The sequence below is a fragment of the Lipotes vexillifer genome, unplaced genomic scaffold (assembly GCF_000442215.2).
Source record: "Lipotes vexillifer unplaced genomic scaffold, Lipotes_vexillifer_v1.1 scaffold738, whole genome shotgun sequence".
Lineage (NCBI taxonomy): Eukaryota > Metazoa > Chordata > Mammalia > Artiodactyla > Lipotidae > Lipotes > Lipotes vexillifer.
This window is the reverse complement of record NW_006769699.1, coordinates 743,493-760,622: the sequence shown is the minus strand read 5'-3', so window position 1 is coordinate 760,622 and position 17,130 is coordinate 743,493. Positions and strand designations below refer to the sequence as shown.

The 17,130-nt window shown below is 40.9% G+C and overlaps 1 protein-coding gene across 1 annotated transcript in view; it reads left to right on the top strand.

Moving 5' to 3' along the window:
* The window catches only part of PRTFDC1 (phosphoribosyl transferase domain containing 1), a 97,225-nt gene that overhangs the window by 62,818 nt on the left and 17,277 nt on the right, over nucleotides 1-17,130 (top strand). The window contains exon 4 of the mRNA XM_007445864.1: nucleotides 16,784-16,849. Coding sequence (XP_007445926.1) covers nucleotides 16,784-16,849 — 66 coding nt within the window. The remainder of the gene's footprint in view (nucleotides 1-16,783; nucleotides 16,850-17,130) is intronic.

Here is a 17,130-nt window from a genome sequence, read left to right as displayed (position 1 = left end):
GGTGGTGTGGGTGAGGGTCAGGTGATGATTTATCATGAGAGTAGACTTTAATTTGTATATCTAAGGGAGATTATGATCTTTGACAAGCAGAGGTGTGGCAGAAAGACACTCTTGGTGGAGGGAGCATCAGTAAGACACCGGTGATGATAAAACGCAGGGTGTGCACTGGACTCGGCAGCAGGTTGGTGTGGGTGGAACACAGACCCTGGCAACTCAGAGTGTCCCCTCTGGACCTGCCCCATCCCTGTTGCCAGGGAGCTCATTGGAAATGCAGGCTGTCAGGCCCCACCTCAGACGGGATCACAGCCTGCCCAGGTGATTCATGTGCAGAAGGAGTAAAGGGGCAGGTCACACAGAAAGGTCACTTCTGTAGGACATATTGGATAGATGGAGGCCTTGGAGCAAGACAGAGGGTCAATCTCTGCTCTGTCTTCAGCTCCATCACTTTCCAGAGGTGGGACCTTTGGCAAAATTACTTACACTTTATTTAAGTTACCTGTTGCCTCATAAGATTTTTAAGATTTTATTATATTTTAGAGCAGTTTCAGGTTCACAGCAAAATCCAGGGGAAAGGACAGAGAGTTCCTGTATACCCACCACCTCCACACACACTTAGCTTCTCCCGTTTTCAACATCCCTGACCAGAGTGGCACCTGGGTTACAGCTGATGAACCTACATTGATTCATCATCATCACCCAAAGTCCATAGTTCACAGTAGGGTTCACTCTTTTTTTTTTTTTCTTTATGGTGTTTTATTTAAGAAGTGCTTTCTTCACTCCGTATCATAACCATTTGCCTTTCAATTTTTTAAAAAACATCTTTATTGGAGTATAATTGCTTTACAGTGTTCTGTTAATTTCTGCTGTATAACAAAGTAAATCAGCCATATGCATACGTATATCCCCATATCCCCTCCCTCTTGCATCTCCCTCCCACCCTCCTTATCCCACCCCTCTAGGTGGTCAAAAAGCACCGAACTGATCTCCCTGTGCTATGCAGCTGCTTCCCACTAGCTATCTGTTTTACATTTGGTAGTGTATATATGTCCATGCCACTCTCTCACTTCGTCCCAGCTTACCCTTCCCCCTCCCCATGTCCTCAAGTCCATTCTCTAAGTCTTTGTCTTTATTCCTGTCCTGCCCCTAGGTTCATCAGAACCACTTTTTTTTTAGATTCCATATATATGTGTTAGCATACAGTATTTGTTTTTCTCTTTCTGACTTACTTCACTCTGTATGACAGACTCTAGGTCCATCCACCTCACTACAAATAACTCAATTTCCTTTCTTTTTATGGCAGAGTAATATTCCATTGTATATATGTACCACATCTTCTTTATCCATTCATCTGTCAGTGGACACTTAGGTTGCTTCTGTGTCCTGGTTATTGTAAATAGAGCTGCAATGAACATTGTGGTACATGACTCTTTTTGAATTATGGTTTTCTCAAGGTATATGTCCAGTAGTGGGATTGCTGTGTCGTATGCTAGTTCTATTTTTAGTTTTTTGAGGAACCTCCATACTGTTCTCCATAGTGGCTGTATCAGTTTACATTCCCACCAACAGTGCAAGAGGGTTCCCTTTTCTCCACACCTCTCCAGCATTTATTGTTTGTAGATTTTTTTGATGATGGCCATTCTGACTGGTGTGAGGTGATAGCTCACTGTAGTTTTGATTTGCATTTCTCTAATGATTAGTGATGTTGAGCATCCTTTCATGTGTTTGTTAGCAATCTGTATACCTTCTTTGGAGAAATGTCTATTTAGGTCTTCTGCCCATTTTTGGATTGGATTGTTTGTTTTTTTAATATTGAGCTGCATGAGCTGCTTGTAAATTTTGGAGATTAATCCTTTGTCAGTTGTTTTATTTGCAAATATTTTCTCCCATTCTGAGGGTTGTCTTTTAATCTTGTTGACGGTTTCCTTTGCTGTGGAAAAGTTTTTAAGTTTCATTAGGTCCCATTTGTTTATTTTTGTTTTTATTTCCATTTCTCTAGGAGGTGGGTCAAAAAGGATCTTATTGTGATTTATGTCATAGTGTGTTCTGCCTATGTTTTCCTCAAAGAGTTTTATGGTGTCTGGCCTTACATCTAGGTCTTTTATCCATTTTGAGTTTATTTTTTTGTATGGTGTTAGGGAGTGTTCTAATTTCATTCTTTTACATGCAGCTGTCCAATTTTCCCAGCACCACATATTGAAGAGGCTGTCTTTTCTCCATTGTATATTCTTGCCTCCTTTATCAAAGATAAGGTGATCATATGTGCATGGGTTTATCTCTGGGCTTTCTGTCCTGTTCCATTGATCTATATTTCTGTCTTTGTGCCAGTACCATGCTGCGTTGATTACTGTAGCTTTGTAGTATAGTCTGAAGTCAGGGAGCCTGATTCCTCCAGCTCCGCTTTTCTTTCTCAAGATTGCTTTGGCTATTCAGGGTCTTTTGTGTTTCCATACAAATTGTGAAATTTTTTGTTCTAGTTCTGTGAAAAATGCAGTTGGTAGTTTGATAGGGATTGCATTGAATCTGTACATTGCTTTGGGTAGTACAGTCATTTTCACAATGTTGATTCTTCCAATCCAAGAACATAGTATATCTCTCCATCTGTTTGTATCATCTTTAATTTCTTTCATCAGTGTCTTATAGTTTTCTGCATACAGGTCATTTGTCTCCTTAGGTAGGTTTATTCCTAGGTATTTTATTCTTTTTGTTGCAATGATAAATGGGAGTGTTTCCTTAATTTCTCTTTCAGATTTTTTATCATTAGTGTATAGGAATTCAAGGGATTTCTGTGCATTAATTTTGTATCCTGCTACTCTATCACATTCATTGATTAGCTCTAGCAGTTTTCTGGTAGCATTTTTAGAATTCTCTATGTATAATATCATGTCATCTGCAAACAGTGACAATTTTACTTCTTTTCCAATTTGGATTCCTTTTATTTCCTTTTCTTCTCTGATTGCTGTGGCTAAAACTTCTGAAACTATGCTGAGCAATAGTGGCGAGAGTGGGCAACCTTGTCTTGTTCCTGATCTTAGAGGAAATGCTTTCAGTTTTTCACCATTGAGAACGATGTTGGCTGTGGGTTTGTCATATATGGCCTTTATTATGTTGAGGTAAGTTCCCTGTATGCCTACTTTCTGGAGATTTTTTATCAGAAATGGGTGTTGAGTTTTGTCGAAAGTTTTTTTCTATATCTATTGAGATTATCACATGGTTTTTATCCTTCAGTTTGTTAATATGGTGTATCACATTGACTGATTTGCGTATATTGAATAATCCTTGCATTCCTGGTATAAACCCCAATCGATCATGGTGTATGATCCTTTTAATGTGCTGTTGGATTTTGTTTGCTAGTATTTTGTTGAGGATTTTTGCATCTGTGTTCATCAGAGATATTGGCCTGTAGTCTTCTTTCTTTGGTTTTGGTATCAGGGTGATAGTGGCCTCGTAGAATGAGTTTGGCAGTGTTCCTCCCTCTGCTATATTTTGGAAGAGTTTGAGAAGGATAGGTGTTGGGCTTCCCTGGTGGCGCAGTGGTTGGGAGCCCGCCTGCCGATGCGGGGGACATGGGTTCGTGCCCCGGTCCGGGAGGATTCCCACGTGCCGCGGAGTGGCTGGGCCCATGAGCCACGGCAGCTGAGCCTCCGTGTGAAGAGCCTGTGCTCTGCAACGGGGGAGGCCGCGACAGTGAGAGGCCCGCATACCGCAAAAAAAAAAAAAAAAAAAAAGAAGAAGGATAGGTGTTAGCTCTTCTCTAATTGTTGAAAGAATTCACCTGTGAAGCCATCTGGTCCTGGGCTTTTGTTGTTGGAAGATTTTTAATCACAATGTCAATTTCAGTGCTTGTGATTGGTCTGTTTATATTTTCTATTTCTTCCTGGTTCGGTCTCAGAAGGTTGTGCTTTTCTAAGAATTTGTCCATTTCTTCCAGGTTGTCCATTTTATTGGCGTATAGTTGCTTGTAGTAATCTCTCATGATCCTTTGTATTTCTGCAGTGTCAGTTGTTACTTCTCCTTTTCCATTTCTAATTCTGTTGATTTGAGTCTTCTCTGTTTTTTCTTCATGAGTCTGGCTAATGGTGTATCAATTTTGTTTATCTTCTCAAAGATCTCAAAGAACCAGCTTTTAATTTTATTGATCTTTGCTATCATTTCCTTCATTTCTTTTTCATTTATTTCTGATCTGATCTTTATGATTTCTTTCCTTCTGCTAACTTTGGGGGTTTTTTTGGTCTTCTTTCTCTAATTGCTTTAGGTGTAAGGTTATGTTGTTTATTTGCGATGTTTCTTGTTTCTTGAGGTAGGATTGTATTGCTATAAACTTCCCTCATAGAACTGCTTTTGCTGCATCCCATAGGTTTTGGGTCATTGTGTTTTCATTGTCATTTGTTTCCAGTTATTTTTTGATTTTCTCTTTGATTTCTTCAGTGATCTCTTGGTTATTTAGTTGCATATTGTTTAGCCTCCACGTGTTTGTATTTTTTACAGTTTTTTTCCTGTAATTGATATCTAGTCTCATAGGGTTGTGGTTGGAAAAGATTCCTGATACAATTTCAATTTTCTTAAATTTACCAAGGCTTGATCTGTGACCTAAGATATGGTCTGTCCTGGAGAATGTTCCATGAGCACTTGAGAAGAAAGTGTATTCTGTTGTTTTAGGATGGAATGTCCTATAAATATCAATTAAGTCCATCTTGCTTAATGTGTCGTTTAAAGCTTGTTTTTCCTTATTCATTTTCATTGTGGATGGTCAGTCCATTGGTGAAAGTGGGGTGTTAAAGTCTCCTACTATCATTGTGTTACTGTCAATTTCCCCTTTTATGGCTGTTAGCATTTGCCTTATGTACTGAGGTGCTCCTATGTTGGGTGTATAAATATTTACAATTGTTATGTCTTCTTGAATTGTTCCCTTGATCATTATGTAGTGTCCTTGTCTCTTGTAATAGTGTTTATTTTAAAGTCTATTTTGTCTGATACGAGAATTGCTACTCCAGCTTTTTTTTTGATTTCCATTTGTATGGAATATCTTTTTCCATCCCCTCACTTTCAGTCTATATGTGTCCCTAGGTCTGAAGTTGGTCTCTTGTAAGCAGCATATGTATGGGTCTTGTTTTTGTATTCATTCAGCCAGTCTATGTCTTTTGGTTAGAGCATTTAGTCCATTCATTTACATTTAAGGTAATTATCAATGTATGTTCCTATTACCATTTTCTTAATTGTTTTGGGTTTGTTTTTTAGGTCTTTTCCCTCTCTTGTGTATCCTGCCTAGAAAGTTCCTTTAGCATTTGTTGTAGAGCTGGCTTGGTGGTGCCAAATTCTCTTAACTTTTGCTTATCTGTAAAGGTTTTAATTTCTCCATCGAGTCTGAATGAGATCCTTGCTGGGTAGAGTAATCTTGGTTGTAGGTTTTTCCCTTTCCTCATTTTAAATATGTCCTGCCAGTCCCTTCTGGCTTGCAGAGTTTCTGCTAAAAAATCAGCTGTTAACCTTGTGGGGATTCCCTTGTATGTTATTTGTTGCCTCTCCCTTGCTGCTTTTAATATTTTTTTCTTTGTATTTAATTTTTGATAGTTTGATTAATACATGTCTCGGCATGTTTCTCTTTGGGTTTATCCTGTATGGTACTCTCTGTGCTTCCTGGACTTGTTTGACTATTTCCTTTCCCATGTTAGGGAAGTTTTCGACTATAATCTCTTCAAATATTTCCTCAGACCCTTTCTTTTTTCTCTTCTTCTGGAACCCCTATAATTCCAGTGTTGGTGCATTTAATGTTGCCCCAGAGGTCTCTGAGACTGTCCTCAGAGTCTTTTCATTCTTTTTTCTTTATTCTGCTCCCTGGCAGTTATTTCCATCATTTTATCTTCCAGCTCACTTATCCATTCTTCTGCCTCAGTTATTCTGTTATTGATTCCTTCTAGAGTATTTTTAATTTCACTAATTGTGTTGATCATTACTGTTTGTTTGCTCTTTAGTTCTTCTAGATCCTTGTTAAATGTTTCTTGTATTTTCTTTATTCTGTTTCCCAGATTTTGGATCATCTTTACTGTCATTACTCTGAATTCTTTTTCAGGTAGGTTACCTATTTTGTCTTCATTTTTTTGGTGTTGTAGGTTTTTACCTTGCTCCTTCATCTGTAACTTTTTTTTTTGTCGTTTTTTTTTTTTTTTTTTTTTTTAAATGGGTGGTGCTGTTGTCCTGTCTTACTGGTTGTTTGGCCTGAGACGTCCAGCACTAGAGTTTGCAGGCAGTTGAATAGAGCTGGGTCCTGGTGCTGATATGAGGACCTCCAGGAGGCCTCACTCTGATTGATATTCCCTGGGGTCTGAGGTTCTCTGTTGGTCCAGCAGTTTGGACTTGGAGCTCCCACCGCAGGAGCTCGGGCCCAACCTCCGGCCTGGGAACCAAGATTCCGCAAGCTTGACACTTGGTGAAGGCTATGGTGAAGACCGCGTATTGCACCAGCCAGGCTGATTTCTTGACCTGTTGAAACTACTACTGGATCAGTGATAGGCACTGGTCTTGACCACCTTGATGACAAGGACCACACATGTGAAAGGATGTCACTCAAAAACGGACCCAGAGGAGAAGAAATGGCAGTTCTCACCAGGTTCACTCTTGGTGGTGTACATTCTAATAGTTTTAGATAAATGTATAATAATATGTATCCATCACTATGGTATCATAGAGTATTTTCACGACCCTAAAAATCACCTAAGAAATGTGCTCTGCCTTTTCATCTCTTCCTCCCCCCAAATCCCTGGCAACTACCAATCTTTTTACTGTCTCCATAGTTTCACCTTTTTCAGAAAGTTGTTTAGTTGGAATCATACAATATATACCCTTGTCAGATTGGCTTCTTTCACTTAGTAATATGCATTTAAGCTTCTTTTCATGGCTAGATAGCTCATTTCTTTTTAGTGCTGAATAATATTCCATTGTCTGGATGTATCACAGTCTGTTTATCTCTTCACCCACTGAAGGATATCTTGGTTGCTTCCATGTTTGGCAGTTGTGAATAAAACTGCTCTAAACATCCAGGTGCAAGTTTTTCCTTAATTGTTTTTTTTTCAGTTTTAATATTTTTTATTGAAGTATAGTTGATTTACAATGTTACATTAATTGCTGCTGTACAGCAGAGTGATTCAGCTATACATATATATACATTCTTTTAAAAAATATTCTCTTCCATTATGGTTTATCATAGGATATTGACTGTAGTTCTCTGTACTGTACAGTAGGTCCTTGTTGTTTATCCATTCCATATATAAAGGCTTACATCTGAGAGCCCCATTCTCCCACTCCATCCTTCCCCCAACCCCTTGGCAACCACCAGTCTGTTCTCTGTTCGTGATTCTGTTTCTGTTTCATAATTTGTGTTTTATTTTAGATTCTGCATGTAAGTGGTATCATATAATATTTGTCTTTCTCTAACTTACTTCACTTAATATCATAATCTCTAGTTGCATCCATGTTGCTGCAAGTGGCATTATTTCACTCTTTTTTATGGCTGAGTAGTATTCCATTGTGTGTGTGTGTGTGTAGATCTTCTTTATCCATTCCTCTGTCAATGGACATTTAGGTTGTTTCCATGTTTTGGCTATTGTGAATATTGCTGCTATGAACATAGGGGTGCATGTATCTTTTTGAATTATAGTTTTCTCTGGATATATGCCCAGGAGTGGGATTGCTGGATCATATGGTGATTCTATTTTTAGTTTTCTGAGGAACCTCCATACTGTTTTCCACAGTGGCTAGGGTGCAAGTTTTTGTATGCACCTAAGTGTTTGATTCCACAGGTAAATACCAAGTAGCGCAATGGCTGGATCACACCTCATAGGACTTTGTTAGGACTCATGTAAGCAATGGCCTTAGCGTAGTGCCTGGCACTCGGTAAATGGTTCTCAAAGTTCGTTTTGCCCCTACTGTGTATGGGGCCCAGGGCAAGAGAACAAATGGAGATTCACATAGCATATACCTAAATAGTTAAGGTTTTGAAGATTTACAGCTTTGTCCATGGCCAGGCTCATGTTTCTAGCCAGATCACCTGAGCTGGAGGCTGCAGGAGCGGTGCTCACCCCTGCAGCCTACAAGCCCAAACAGAACCGTGTACCTGCTAGGCAGGGTGGGGCACCAGCTGGGCCCAGGACCAGCTCCTGGATGGTGACCAAGTCTGCCTGAACCCCTCATGGGACTGGCCGGGTTAAGCTTTCCAGGGAGTTGGGGCAGCTACATTCTTCATGCCTCTCTTTTCCAACTCAGATGCCTCTGAGACCCTACTTCCTGAGCAGAGAGGTGGGAGGGAACACGGTTATCTGGGGAGTCCAGTCTCTGAGGCACCTGTTTTGGGTGGTTTAGGGCGGCCAGCTGGAAAATAGACCAGTGCCTCTTTGTCTGGCTTCCCAAGGGAGGCCATCACCACCTGCCCCACCACAAATTTGGCCCTGTGAGGGTCAGGGGTGGGAGGAAAAGCCCAGTTCAGCACACATGTCCCTATTGCATAATTCTCATTAGCTCAAACTATTTCAGAATTTTCCCCCAAAACTTCCTTTTAAGACTAAAAAGAAAAGAGCAAATGTCTTTGTGTTTTGGTATTTGTGATATGCAAGACCTCTGTTGCCTGGCTCTAAGGATGGCCCTGCGCATCGCGATGACAAAATGAGACTTAATTCTGCAGGCATGGGCAGCTGCAGAAATATTTTGAGCTGAGAAGTCATACGAGGAAGCAGAACCCTTTGGACCCAGAGTACAATTGGGTGGGAGCGAAGGCAGATCCAGTCTAATGCCAGAAAGCAATGTGTGTTTTGGAGGTCTCCGTGGCGCAGGATGTGCCACCAGTCCTCTCCCTTGGCCCTTCCTGTTCACCGTCCCATCCCCTGGCAATCTTAAAACAGGTCTGTGAGAGCTGGCTTAAGATTTCTTTACTGTTGAAAAACAATTTCCATTAGGTTCTTTTTTTAAAAGTTATAATTATGAATCTTCCCTGGGTTATCTAGGGAAAAAAAAATTGTGTGGAGAAAATGACCTTTCAAGAAATAGTCACCGGGCTTCCCTGGTGGCTCAGTGCTTGGGAGTCCACCTGCCAATGCAGGGGACACGGGTTCGTGCCCCAGTCCGGGAAGATCTCACATGCCGCCGAGCGGCTGGGCCCGTGAGCCATGGCCGCTGAGCCTGCGCGTCCGGAGCCTGTGCTCCACAACGTGAGAGGCCACAACAGTGAGAGGCCCGCGTACCGCAAAAAAAAAAAAAAAGAAAAAAAAAGAAATAGTCACCACTGGGATATGGTCATCCACATTTGAAAACATAGATTTTACTGAAGTCCTTTGGGGGTCATTGAGTTGTGTCAAGGGTTCAACTTGTTTTTCTTTCTGACTCATAATTTAAAAACATAATTTAAACCAAAACAACAAATCCATACCGAGGTTTAAAACAGAAGGATATCCTGCTTCAAGGTTTCAGAGTCCATGTAAAGCAAAGTCACCGAATCTGTTTTTAAACTGAGTTTCCTCTTTCCTGGGGTCTTTTATAAATAAATTGAAGTAAAGGTCCATTTTCTTCTTTCTTCTCCCTTTTTCCTTTTTCTTGGTGACCCTTTATTATTCCTACCAGCCTATAGCTTCTCATCATTGTGGTTGCTTCTTCTGACCCAAGATTGCTTTATTTCTCATAAAGAAAAGAGCTTTTCTCTGTTGGGTGGGGATTACTCTGAGCTAACCAGTACTCCTCTTAGAGACTGGGTGGTGTGGAATACCAATCACAATAGAGCAATAAATCATTGTCATTACACAGAAGGCCATTTTGTCCTTGAATAAAGTCTCATCCTGCTTGCAAAGTTACACACCGAATTCGGGAAATACAAAACGTATGTGTTCTTTCAGTTGAGCTAAATTGTACATGCTAACATATACATATTTTTTTCTGGGTTAAAATGCTAGTTTGGCTTTAAAATGTATCCTTTACTAATCATGAAATGAAAGACTGATATTAACGTTCCTTGCTAATTCATATTTTCATGTTTTTCATGTTCAGAATTCACATGGATTTTCACATTTAGATTTTTCAAAGTACTGAGAAGGCTCTTTGATAACTGAGATAATAAAATACTAGTAATAAGAAGAAAGAAACATAGTTTGGGTGGGAATCGTTCAGACAACACAGAGGAGGTTCTGTATTCTTTCAGTCTTCCCATCTTGCAAGTTACTCAAGTCAGTTTCACTTGTGCCCCTTTCAGTGGAGCTTTACAGATATTTTCTCATATGTGTTTGTTTATAGTTTTTATTTTTTCTCTGTCTCTATTGGGCAGTGAGCTCCTTCCGTCTCCTGGACAGCTGCAGAAAGAACTTAAAGCAAGAGAAACCAAGTGCTGCCTGAGAACACTTAGTGTCTCCCATGGGTAGAGGAAGAAGTATTAAAGATATAGCAAAACCCACGTACGCAGATGCTTCAGCTGAGCTCAACAAACCCTGGATGCCAGTGTGCCAGCCACCGGGGCTGCAGTTAGGATGAAAATAAAGCTGTTTGTGCTGAAGTTCTCATGCCATTGGCAATTGCTGCATTCACAGAAAATTCCTGTTGGACGTGGTCTGTTGACATGCAGATATGCATAGAGCGTTATGGGGACACATCACGTCCAGGGAACTCCTGGAAAGCTTCCTAGAAGAGATGACGCCTGAACTGAGTCTTGAAGGAAGAGTAGGAATTAGACCTGTGAAGAAAGATGGGGAGGTGTGACAGGAGCAACCCTGAGCTAAGACATGGAGGAGGAAGCAGTACGTTGCGTGCCGGGAGCTCTAGGGTCTCATGCAGCACAGTGATGAGTGTCCCTCAGTGATGAGTGATGATGTGTCACCACTAAGTTGTCCCTAATAATATTTATCATAATTTGAAAATATTGACTTCTCCTGTAAGTTGGTGTGAAACCTTAGTCAAGCTTCTGTTATTGACAAGTAGTGTAAATGTATTTTAAATTACCTTAAGCTGAGGTGGTGGATTAAAGGAAAGAATTGGGGTATCTCATGATTCCCCAAGGCAAAAATGGAGCCAGGCCTGGGAAAATTATCAGGAAACCAGCCAGCCATTCTCTCTCTCTTTTTTGTTTTTTCGCGGTACGCGGGCCACTCACTGTTGTGGCCTCTCCCATTGCGGAGCACAGGCTCCGGACGCGCAGGCTCAGCGGCCGTGGCTCACGGGCCCAGCCACTCCGCGGTATGTGGGATCTTCCCGGACCGGGGCACGAACCCGTGTCCCCTGCATCAGCAGGCAGACTCTCAACCACTGTGCCACCAGGGAAGCCCCATTCTCATGTTCTACTACAGATCTTCTGCTGCCATCTTGTAAAGCAATTTCAAGGTTAACTCTTTACTGACTATAAATGGCTCCAACAGAGTACAGACGAGAGCTGATAAGGACAAAAGTGGATCTGAGCATCATCTCCAGGTGGCTTCTGTCTGTTGAGGAGAAAGATGAAAACAGCAGAGTGGAATGATGCTTATCATACCCATGAAATGGTCTACTTTAAAGATTCAGACATCACAGCTTGGGAACTGGGGAGAGGTCACTGAGAAACCCCAAAGGACCATAGAACTGAGCTTGTTTTTAATCAAGACTGTAGCCATGATGCAAAGTGGCAACAGAAGGCCATGAGTCCTTCTTAACCACATGCCTCATCGGTGGCTGTCAGCCTCAGAAACCCTAACCTCAGCGCAGCACTCACATAGCAGTTGTGTGCTCAGTGAACTGAACGAAGAATCATCACAAAGTCAATGTTAGGAAACTCAGGTAGATGTGCAAGCTTCTTAGACTAAAAGTAGATGATGAGAAGACAAGGCTTACTTTAGGAACTGCTTATTACACGCCAGGCACTTTTCTAAGTGCTGAATTCGTATTAATTCATTTACTCCTCCCAATAATCCTAGGAGGTGGGAACTATTGACATACTCTTTTTATAGACAGGAGCAGTGGAGCACTGAGAGGTTAAGTAGCTTCCTTGAGGTCATACAACTAAGAGAAGGTGGGGCTGGGACTGGAACCCAGGAAGTCTGGTCCCCAGGGGACCTGGGGACACCGACTGCCTGTTCACCAGTCACCATGTTCCTTTCTCACAATTCACCCACATAGGTTGTAAGAATGAGTTTCTAAACAAAAATGATCACAGAAACAAATGGATATTTAAATGAACAAGAACTGAAAAGAAGGCAAGTCCATTTCAAAGGAAGAAAATCTTGACATGAGGGTTTTCAAACTTTTTGGCCGCCATCATCTTACCTTGAACCCAGTTAATATAACAGAGATAAGAGGAGCTGCTCTGGGTGAAGCAAGGGACAGGCACACAAGCCACCGGCTCTGACTGCCCTGTGACCTCTACTTTGACCCCAGGCTGCTTAAAGGACTCGGGGACCCACACCCTACATCAACAGCTGGTTAAAAGGAAAACACTGGAACTGATTCACCTGTCCTTGTTATCTGACTTGGTATCAATGTTAGAGTTTTTGAAATTTTTTTCAACAGTTTGCAACATTTTCACTAGAAGCTCTCCGGTTTCATCATTAAAGCTTCTTATAATGAACTGTTTTGGTTTGGGGTTTGCTTCTCTATCCATTTGATATGGTAGTGACGACCTTACTGAGCACAGAAGAGCTGAGAGGGAGGATGAGGCTGAAAAGAAGAGGGAAAAAGCAAAGTTAAGGCATCTGTGGGGGCGGAGCATGTGGAGAAAGCCTTTGCGTGTATAGATTCTGAATGAAGCAGGTTGCTCTGACTTTGGAAATGAATGGCTGAGAGAGTGGTTCTTTTGTTTATTTGTTTTCTTTACTTTTCCCCTTCCGGTTCCTCAAAAGGAATTCAGGATATTTATTCTTCCTCGGTTTTGTTTTTTCCTAAACATTATCTAAACAGTCCACATTCTCTTGTTTGCGTAGTCACCATACCTGCTGAGCTCTTTTTTGCACCTGGAGATTAGGTCACCTAAACTAGAAATTTCCAATATATTTCTTTCTGAGGATGCCTGAACTATACATCAGAGATTTCCTTTGCTGTTTAAATAAATCCACACAACAGCTACCAATATTTCTTTCAAGATGTAGATTTCTCCTAGCCATTTCAGCTTATATATTTTACTACCTTAGTATAATCAGGACCCAGTTTCTTCTCCGTGTTACTCTCAGAGATGTACTATTACTTCTACCTTCTAGGAATATTGTGGAGGACGGGGGATAATTAACACAAGAATAATGTCAATTCAGGCAATTCTAGAATTGAACTGGATTCCTTCACTTACTAGTAGTACCCCTTTAGGCAAGTTACTCAGACTCTTGCTGCGTCCAGTTCCTTGTTTGTAAATTGGGGATTAAATAATACCTATTCTGAGCTCTACTGAACCTTAGCAAAATAGATACATTCACCCATATACAGACCTTTCTAGCATATAGAAAAGAAGACAAAGAATCACCCAACTCATATGAGGCTTGTATAACTGGGTTTAAAAATCCACAAAGGTAGCAAAAGAAAGGAAAATTGTAGGTCATTCTTACTTACGAAGATCAGATGAACAATCCCAAAGAAAATAGTTTCAAATCAAAACCAGTGGTGTAAAAAAAAAAAAAAAAAAAAATCAATCCTAGGAATATAAGGATGTTTTTGAACAGAAAAATGTTATGGTTAAACACAGTGAATTGAATGCATTCAGTTAACTCCTTTTTTTCCTGAAACCCCAGGGAAACGACAGTAAAGAAGTAAACAAGATATATATATACCCACAAGGACGAGAGGAAAGGGAGAAGACTCGGTGGGCAAGAGATGTCAGTGTTGTTTTTTAGGTGATAAAACTGATTAAGGAAGGGCATTGACTCAGCAAAATAGAGAAAGTGAAATCTAAATGTCTATGGAGGCTGATTTCAAAGAGTAGAGAGGAGTCATCAGGCCACAGGATTCCTGAAAGGCTTACTAGTTTGTTACCAGGTTCTTAGAAGGTAGAGTGAGGAATGGTCTGGACGCAGCAAGGCAATGGGAAGCATATGAATGGAGAAGTTGGACCTCTAATTGCCCTTCTCCATCCCAGACATATTTTCCGGAGTCATTAAACCAGGGAGCTCCAGACTCCAGTGTACTAGGGAGGATTGAGGGGTGATTGTTTCCAGGGAGGGAGGGAAGGAAAAAAGAAAGGGAGGGAGGGAGGGAGGAAAGGGAAGAAATCAGTCACAGCTAGCATCTACTGAGTGCTTACCATATGCCAGGCTCTGTTCTAAATGTTCTGTGTGTATTAATTCATTTGATCTTCTTAACAACCCACCAGATAGGAGAATAAATGTGCAAAAGTAGCCAAGACAATTTTTTAGAAGAACAAAAAATTGGGACTTGCTCTACCAGACACTAAAACATACTAAAAAGCTATAATAATTTAACAGTATGGTTTTGTTGCTGAAATAGACATTTTCGGTTAATGAAACAGAAGTATATAGAAATTGATCCTTGCATATTAGAATGAAGGATATGATAAAAATGACATTTCAAACCAGTAGGGAAAAAAATAAACAATTCAATAAATGGTATTAGGACAATTGACCGTATACACACTTGGAAGATATAAATTCCAGATGAATTAAGGGCAAATCTAATATTAAAAATATGTTATAAGCTTGGACTAAGTGAGGCCTTCTGAAATAAGACTTGCTTGAAAACACACTAAATGTGTGACTTAGAGCATTGTATTCAGCTTTCTGATGTGTTGTGTTTTTGTTTCTGAATAGAGATGATAATAGTATAATTATTGTGAAATCTACTCTGATCTAGCAGAGTATAAATCTCATTTTTTACATCAAACTTTGTGGTTTAGTTGTTCCATCCAATTCTGCATACCTCAGTCCTCTGGAGACACTGAAATTTTACTTTACTTGCTGCTATTACCATGTGTGAGTCTAATACACAGAAATTCTCCCTATATTAACTCCTCTTATCTCAGCACCTCTAGAAGTGGCAAGGAAATTTTCTCCTTTGACATTTTTGACAAGTTCTCAACCTGCTGACATGACTGCTTGTGAATATATGATTATAAACGCCTGTACAAAAACAGCAAAAGATCAGCGAATTCTGGACAGTCCTTGATTTTCTCCTTTTAAGATCAGTTCCCATAAGAAGAAAATTATTGGTTTTCTAACTTATGGGCCACTTCAAGCATTGTCTCCACTCCTTTGCAGTAAGGAATGAATGCTTTCAAAGTGGAAGTAAGAACGTTTTAAGGTCTTTTTTTTTTTTTTCTCTTGAGCAGTAAGGTAAAAAAATAAAAGGCTGCTTCATTGGTAAAACTGTTACATTGGTTGGTTGGCTTTTTGTTTCCTTTTCTGGGTGACCAGTGCTATGACAAAGTAACTCTAGGTCTAGACTCTCAGTTGCAAGTGGCAGAATCCAATTCAAACCAACCCAAGGGAAAATTTCTTTAAGGGAATGAATTGGCTTAAGTAGCTGGAAAGTTCAAGGTTGGTTATAGCTTCGGGCATAGCTGATTTATACAGGTAAGGCCTGGTTCCACCTGATCCAAATGGAATGAACTCCCCTGGGAAAGAAGCAGGCCCTTCTTGCCAGAATAAAGGAGAAAAGCAGTGAACTAGCCAAAGCAACAGCTGTCCGCAGCAGTAAACGAAGATGTTTCCTGGTTCAGCACAGTGTACGTCTGGTCCCTCTATTGGTGTCTTCTCACTTAGGTTATTGTTTGGATGAAGGGACTGCAACATTGCAGCAGTCTTGCTTGGTCATGAAACCAGTTGCCTGTAGGATATCTGCTTCGGTTCCTTTAATTACTCTTTGCAAGGAGGCCAGAAAACAAGCTGCCTGCTCTCTGTTTCCCATTCTGCCCCCACGTTATTCTATTGTGATATTTATACTAAGGAACAATCCATATTTTGTTCATTGTGTGTGTGTGTGTGTGTGTGTGTGTGTGTGAGGTTTAATTGGGACAGGATAATGTCCTGTATATAAATATTGTGAAAAGGAATGCTCATAACCCCTAATAGGATTTGAGTGAAACGTCTTTTTTTTTTTAATTGTAGTATAGTTGATTTACAATGTTGTGTTAGTTTCTGGTGTACAGCAGTGATTCAGATATATATCTATTCTTTTTCAGATTCTTTTCCATTATATGTTATTACAAGGTACTGTGATAACGTCTTCTGAATGGGGTTCTGGGTCTCATATTCCTGGAACTGCAGGAAGTTCCTAAGGCTTCATCATCCACGTCTGAAAGTCTGACTGTAATAGTTCTTGAGCCTTGGCCTGTTAGAACTGCCCTCAACACCAGATGAGGGATTGGACCAGCGCTGGTAGGGAGTAGAGGGGTTCTCTAACCTCTCTGGGAGCCAGTCTAATTGTTCCCCACTGCAGGGCTGTAACTGAGGCCCGTTGGCACAGCTGACAAATGCTAGGCCCCTCCTGGGGCTCCCGTAGCCACCCCCTCACCCCAGGGAAGTCCAGGAGCATGACTGTCTCCTCCAGTTCCATCTGTCTCAGCATAGGTTCAGGCACCTTCCATGGTTTTTTTGTCCCAAAATTAGGTTTGCTTGTCCTCTCTCTACTCCTTCCATGCCCTCTCCACACAGACTCGCCCGCCAGCCATTAGAGTGCTTTGTCTCAAGCACAGTGGCAGGAGAGTGGCTCTTGGTAACCATAGGCAACCATGAATCTGTACCAGCTATTTGTGCTATATTTGTAAGGCACAGTCTCGCCACTGGCCGGGTAGACAGGGAAACGTGCTTTAAAGGTTTTCTTGTACAGTAAAATGTTGTCTCCCCTTTTCTTTTAGAACGACCAGTCCATGGGCGAGATGCAGATAATTGGAGGTGATGATCTCTCAACACTGGCTGGAAAGGTTCGTTCATGTAACTATGCTCTGTGTACACTGAGACATTGAGGTTGTGGGGAAATCAGTGACCTTCATTTCAGGTCAGCACTGTAGTCCATTTTAGGCACTCTCCCAGGTTTGCTAATTCATGCAAATGGATGTGTGAATCCTTTTAATGATTTCTTCTTTTATAAAACACTCCTTCTATCATGCTTCCAAGACCTGATGCAAACCGAATCTTTCGTCTCCAAGCTTCCTTCCACTTTGTTTCAGACAACCTCACATTACAAACCCCTTAGCATTCCTCC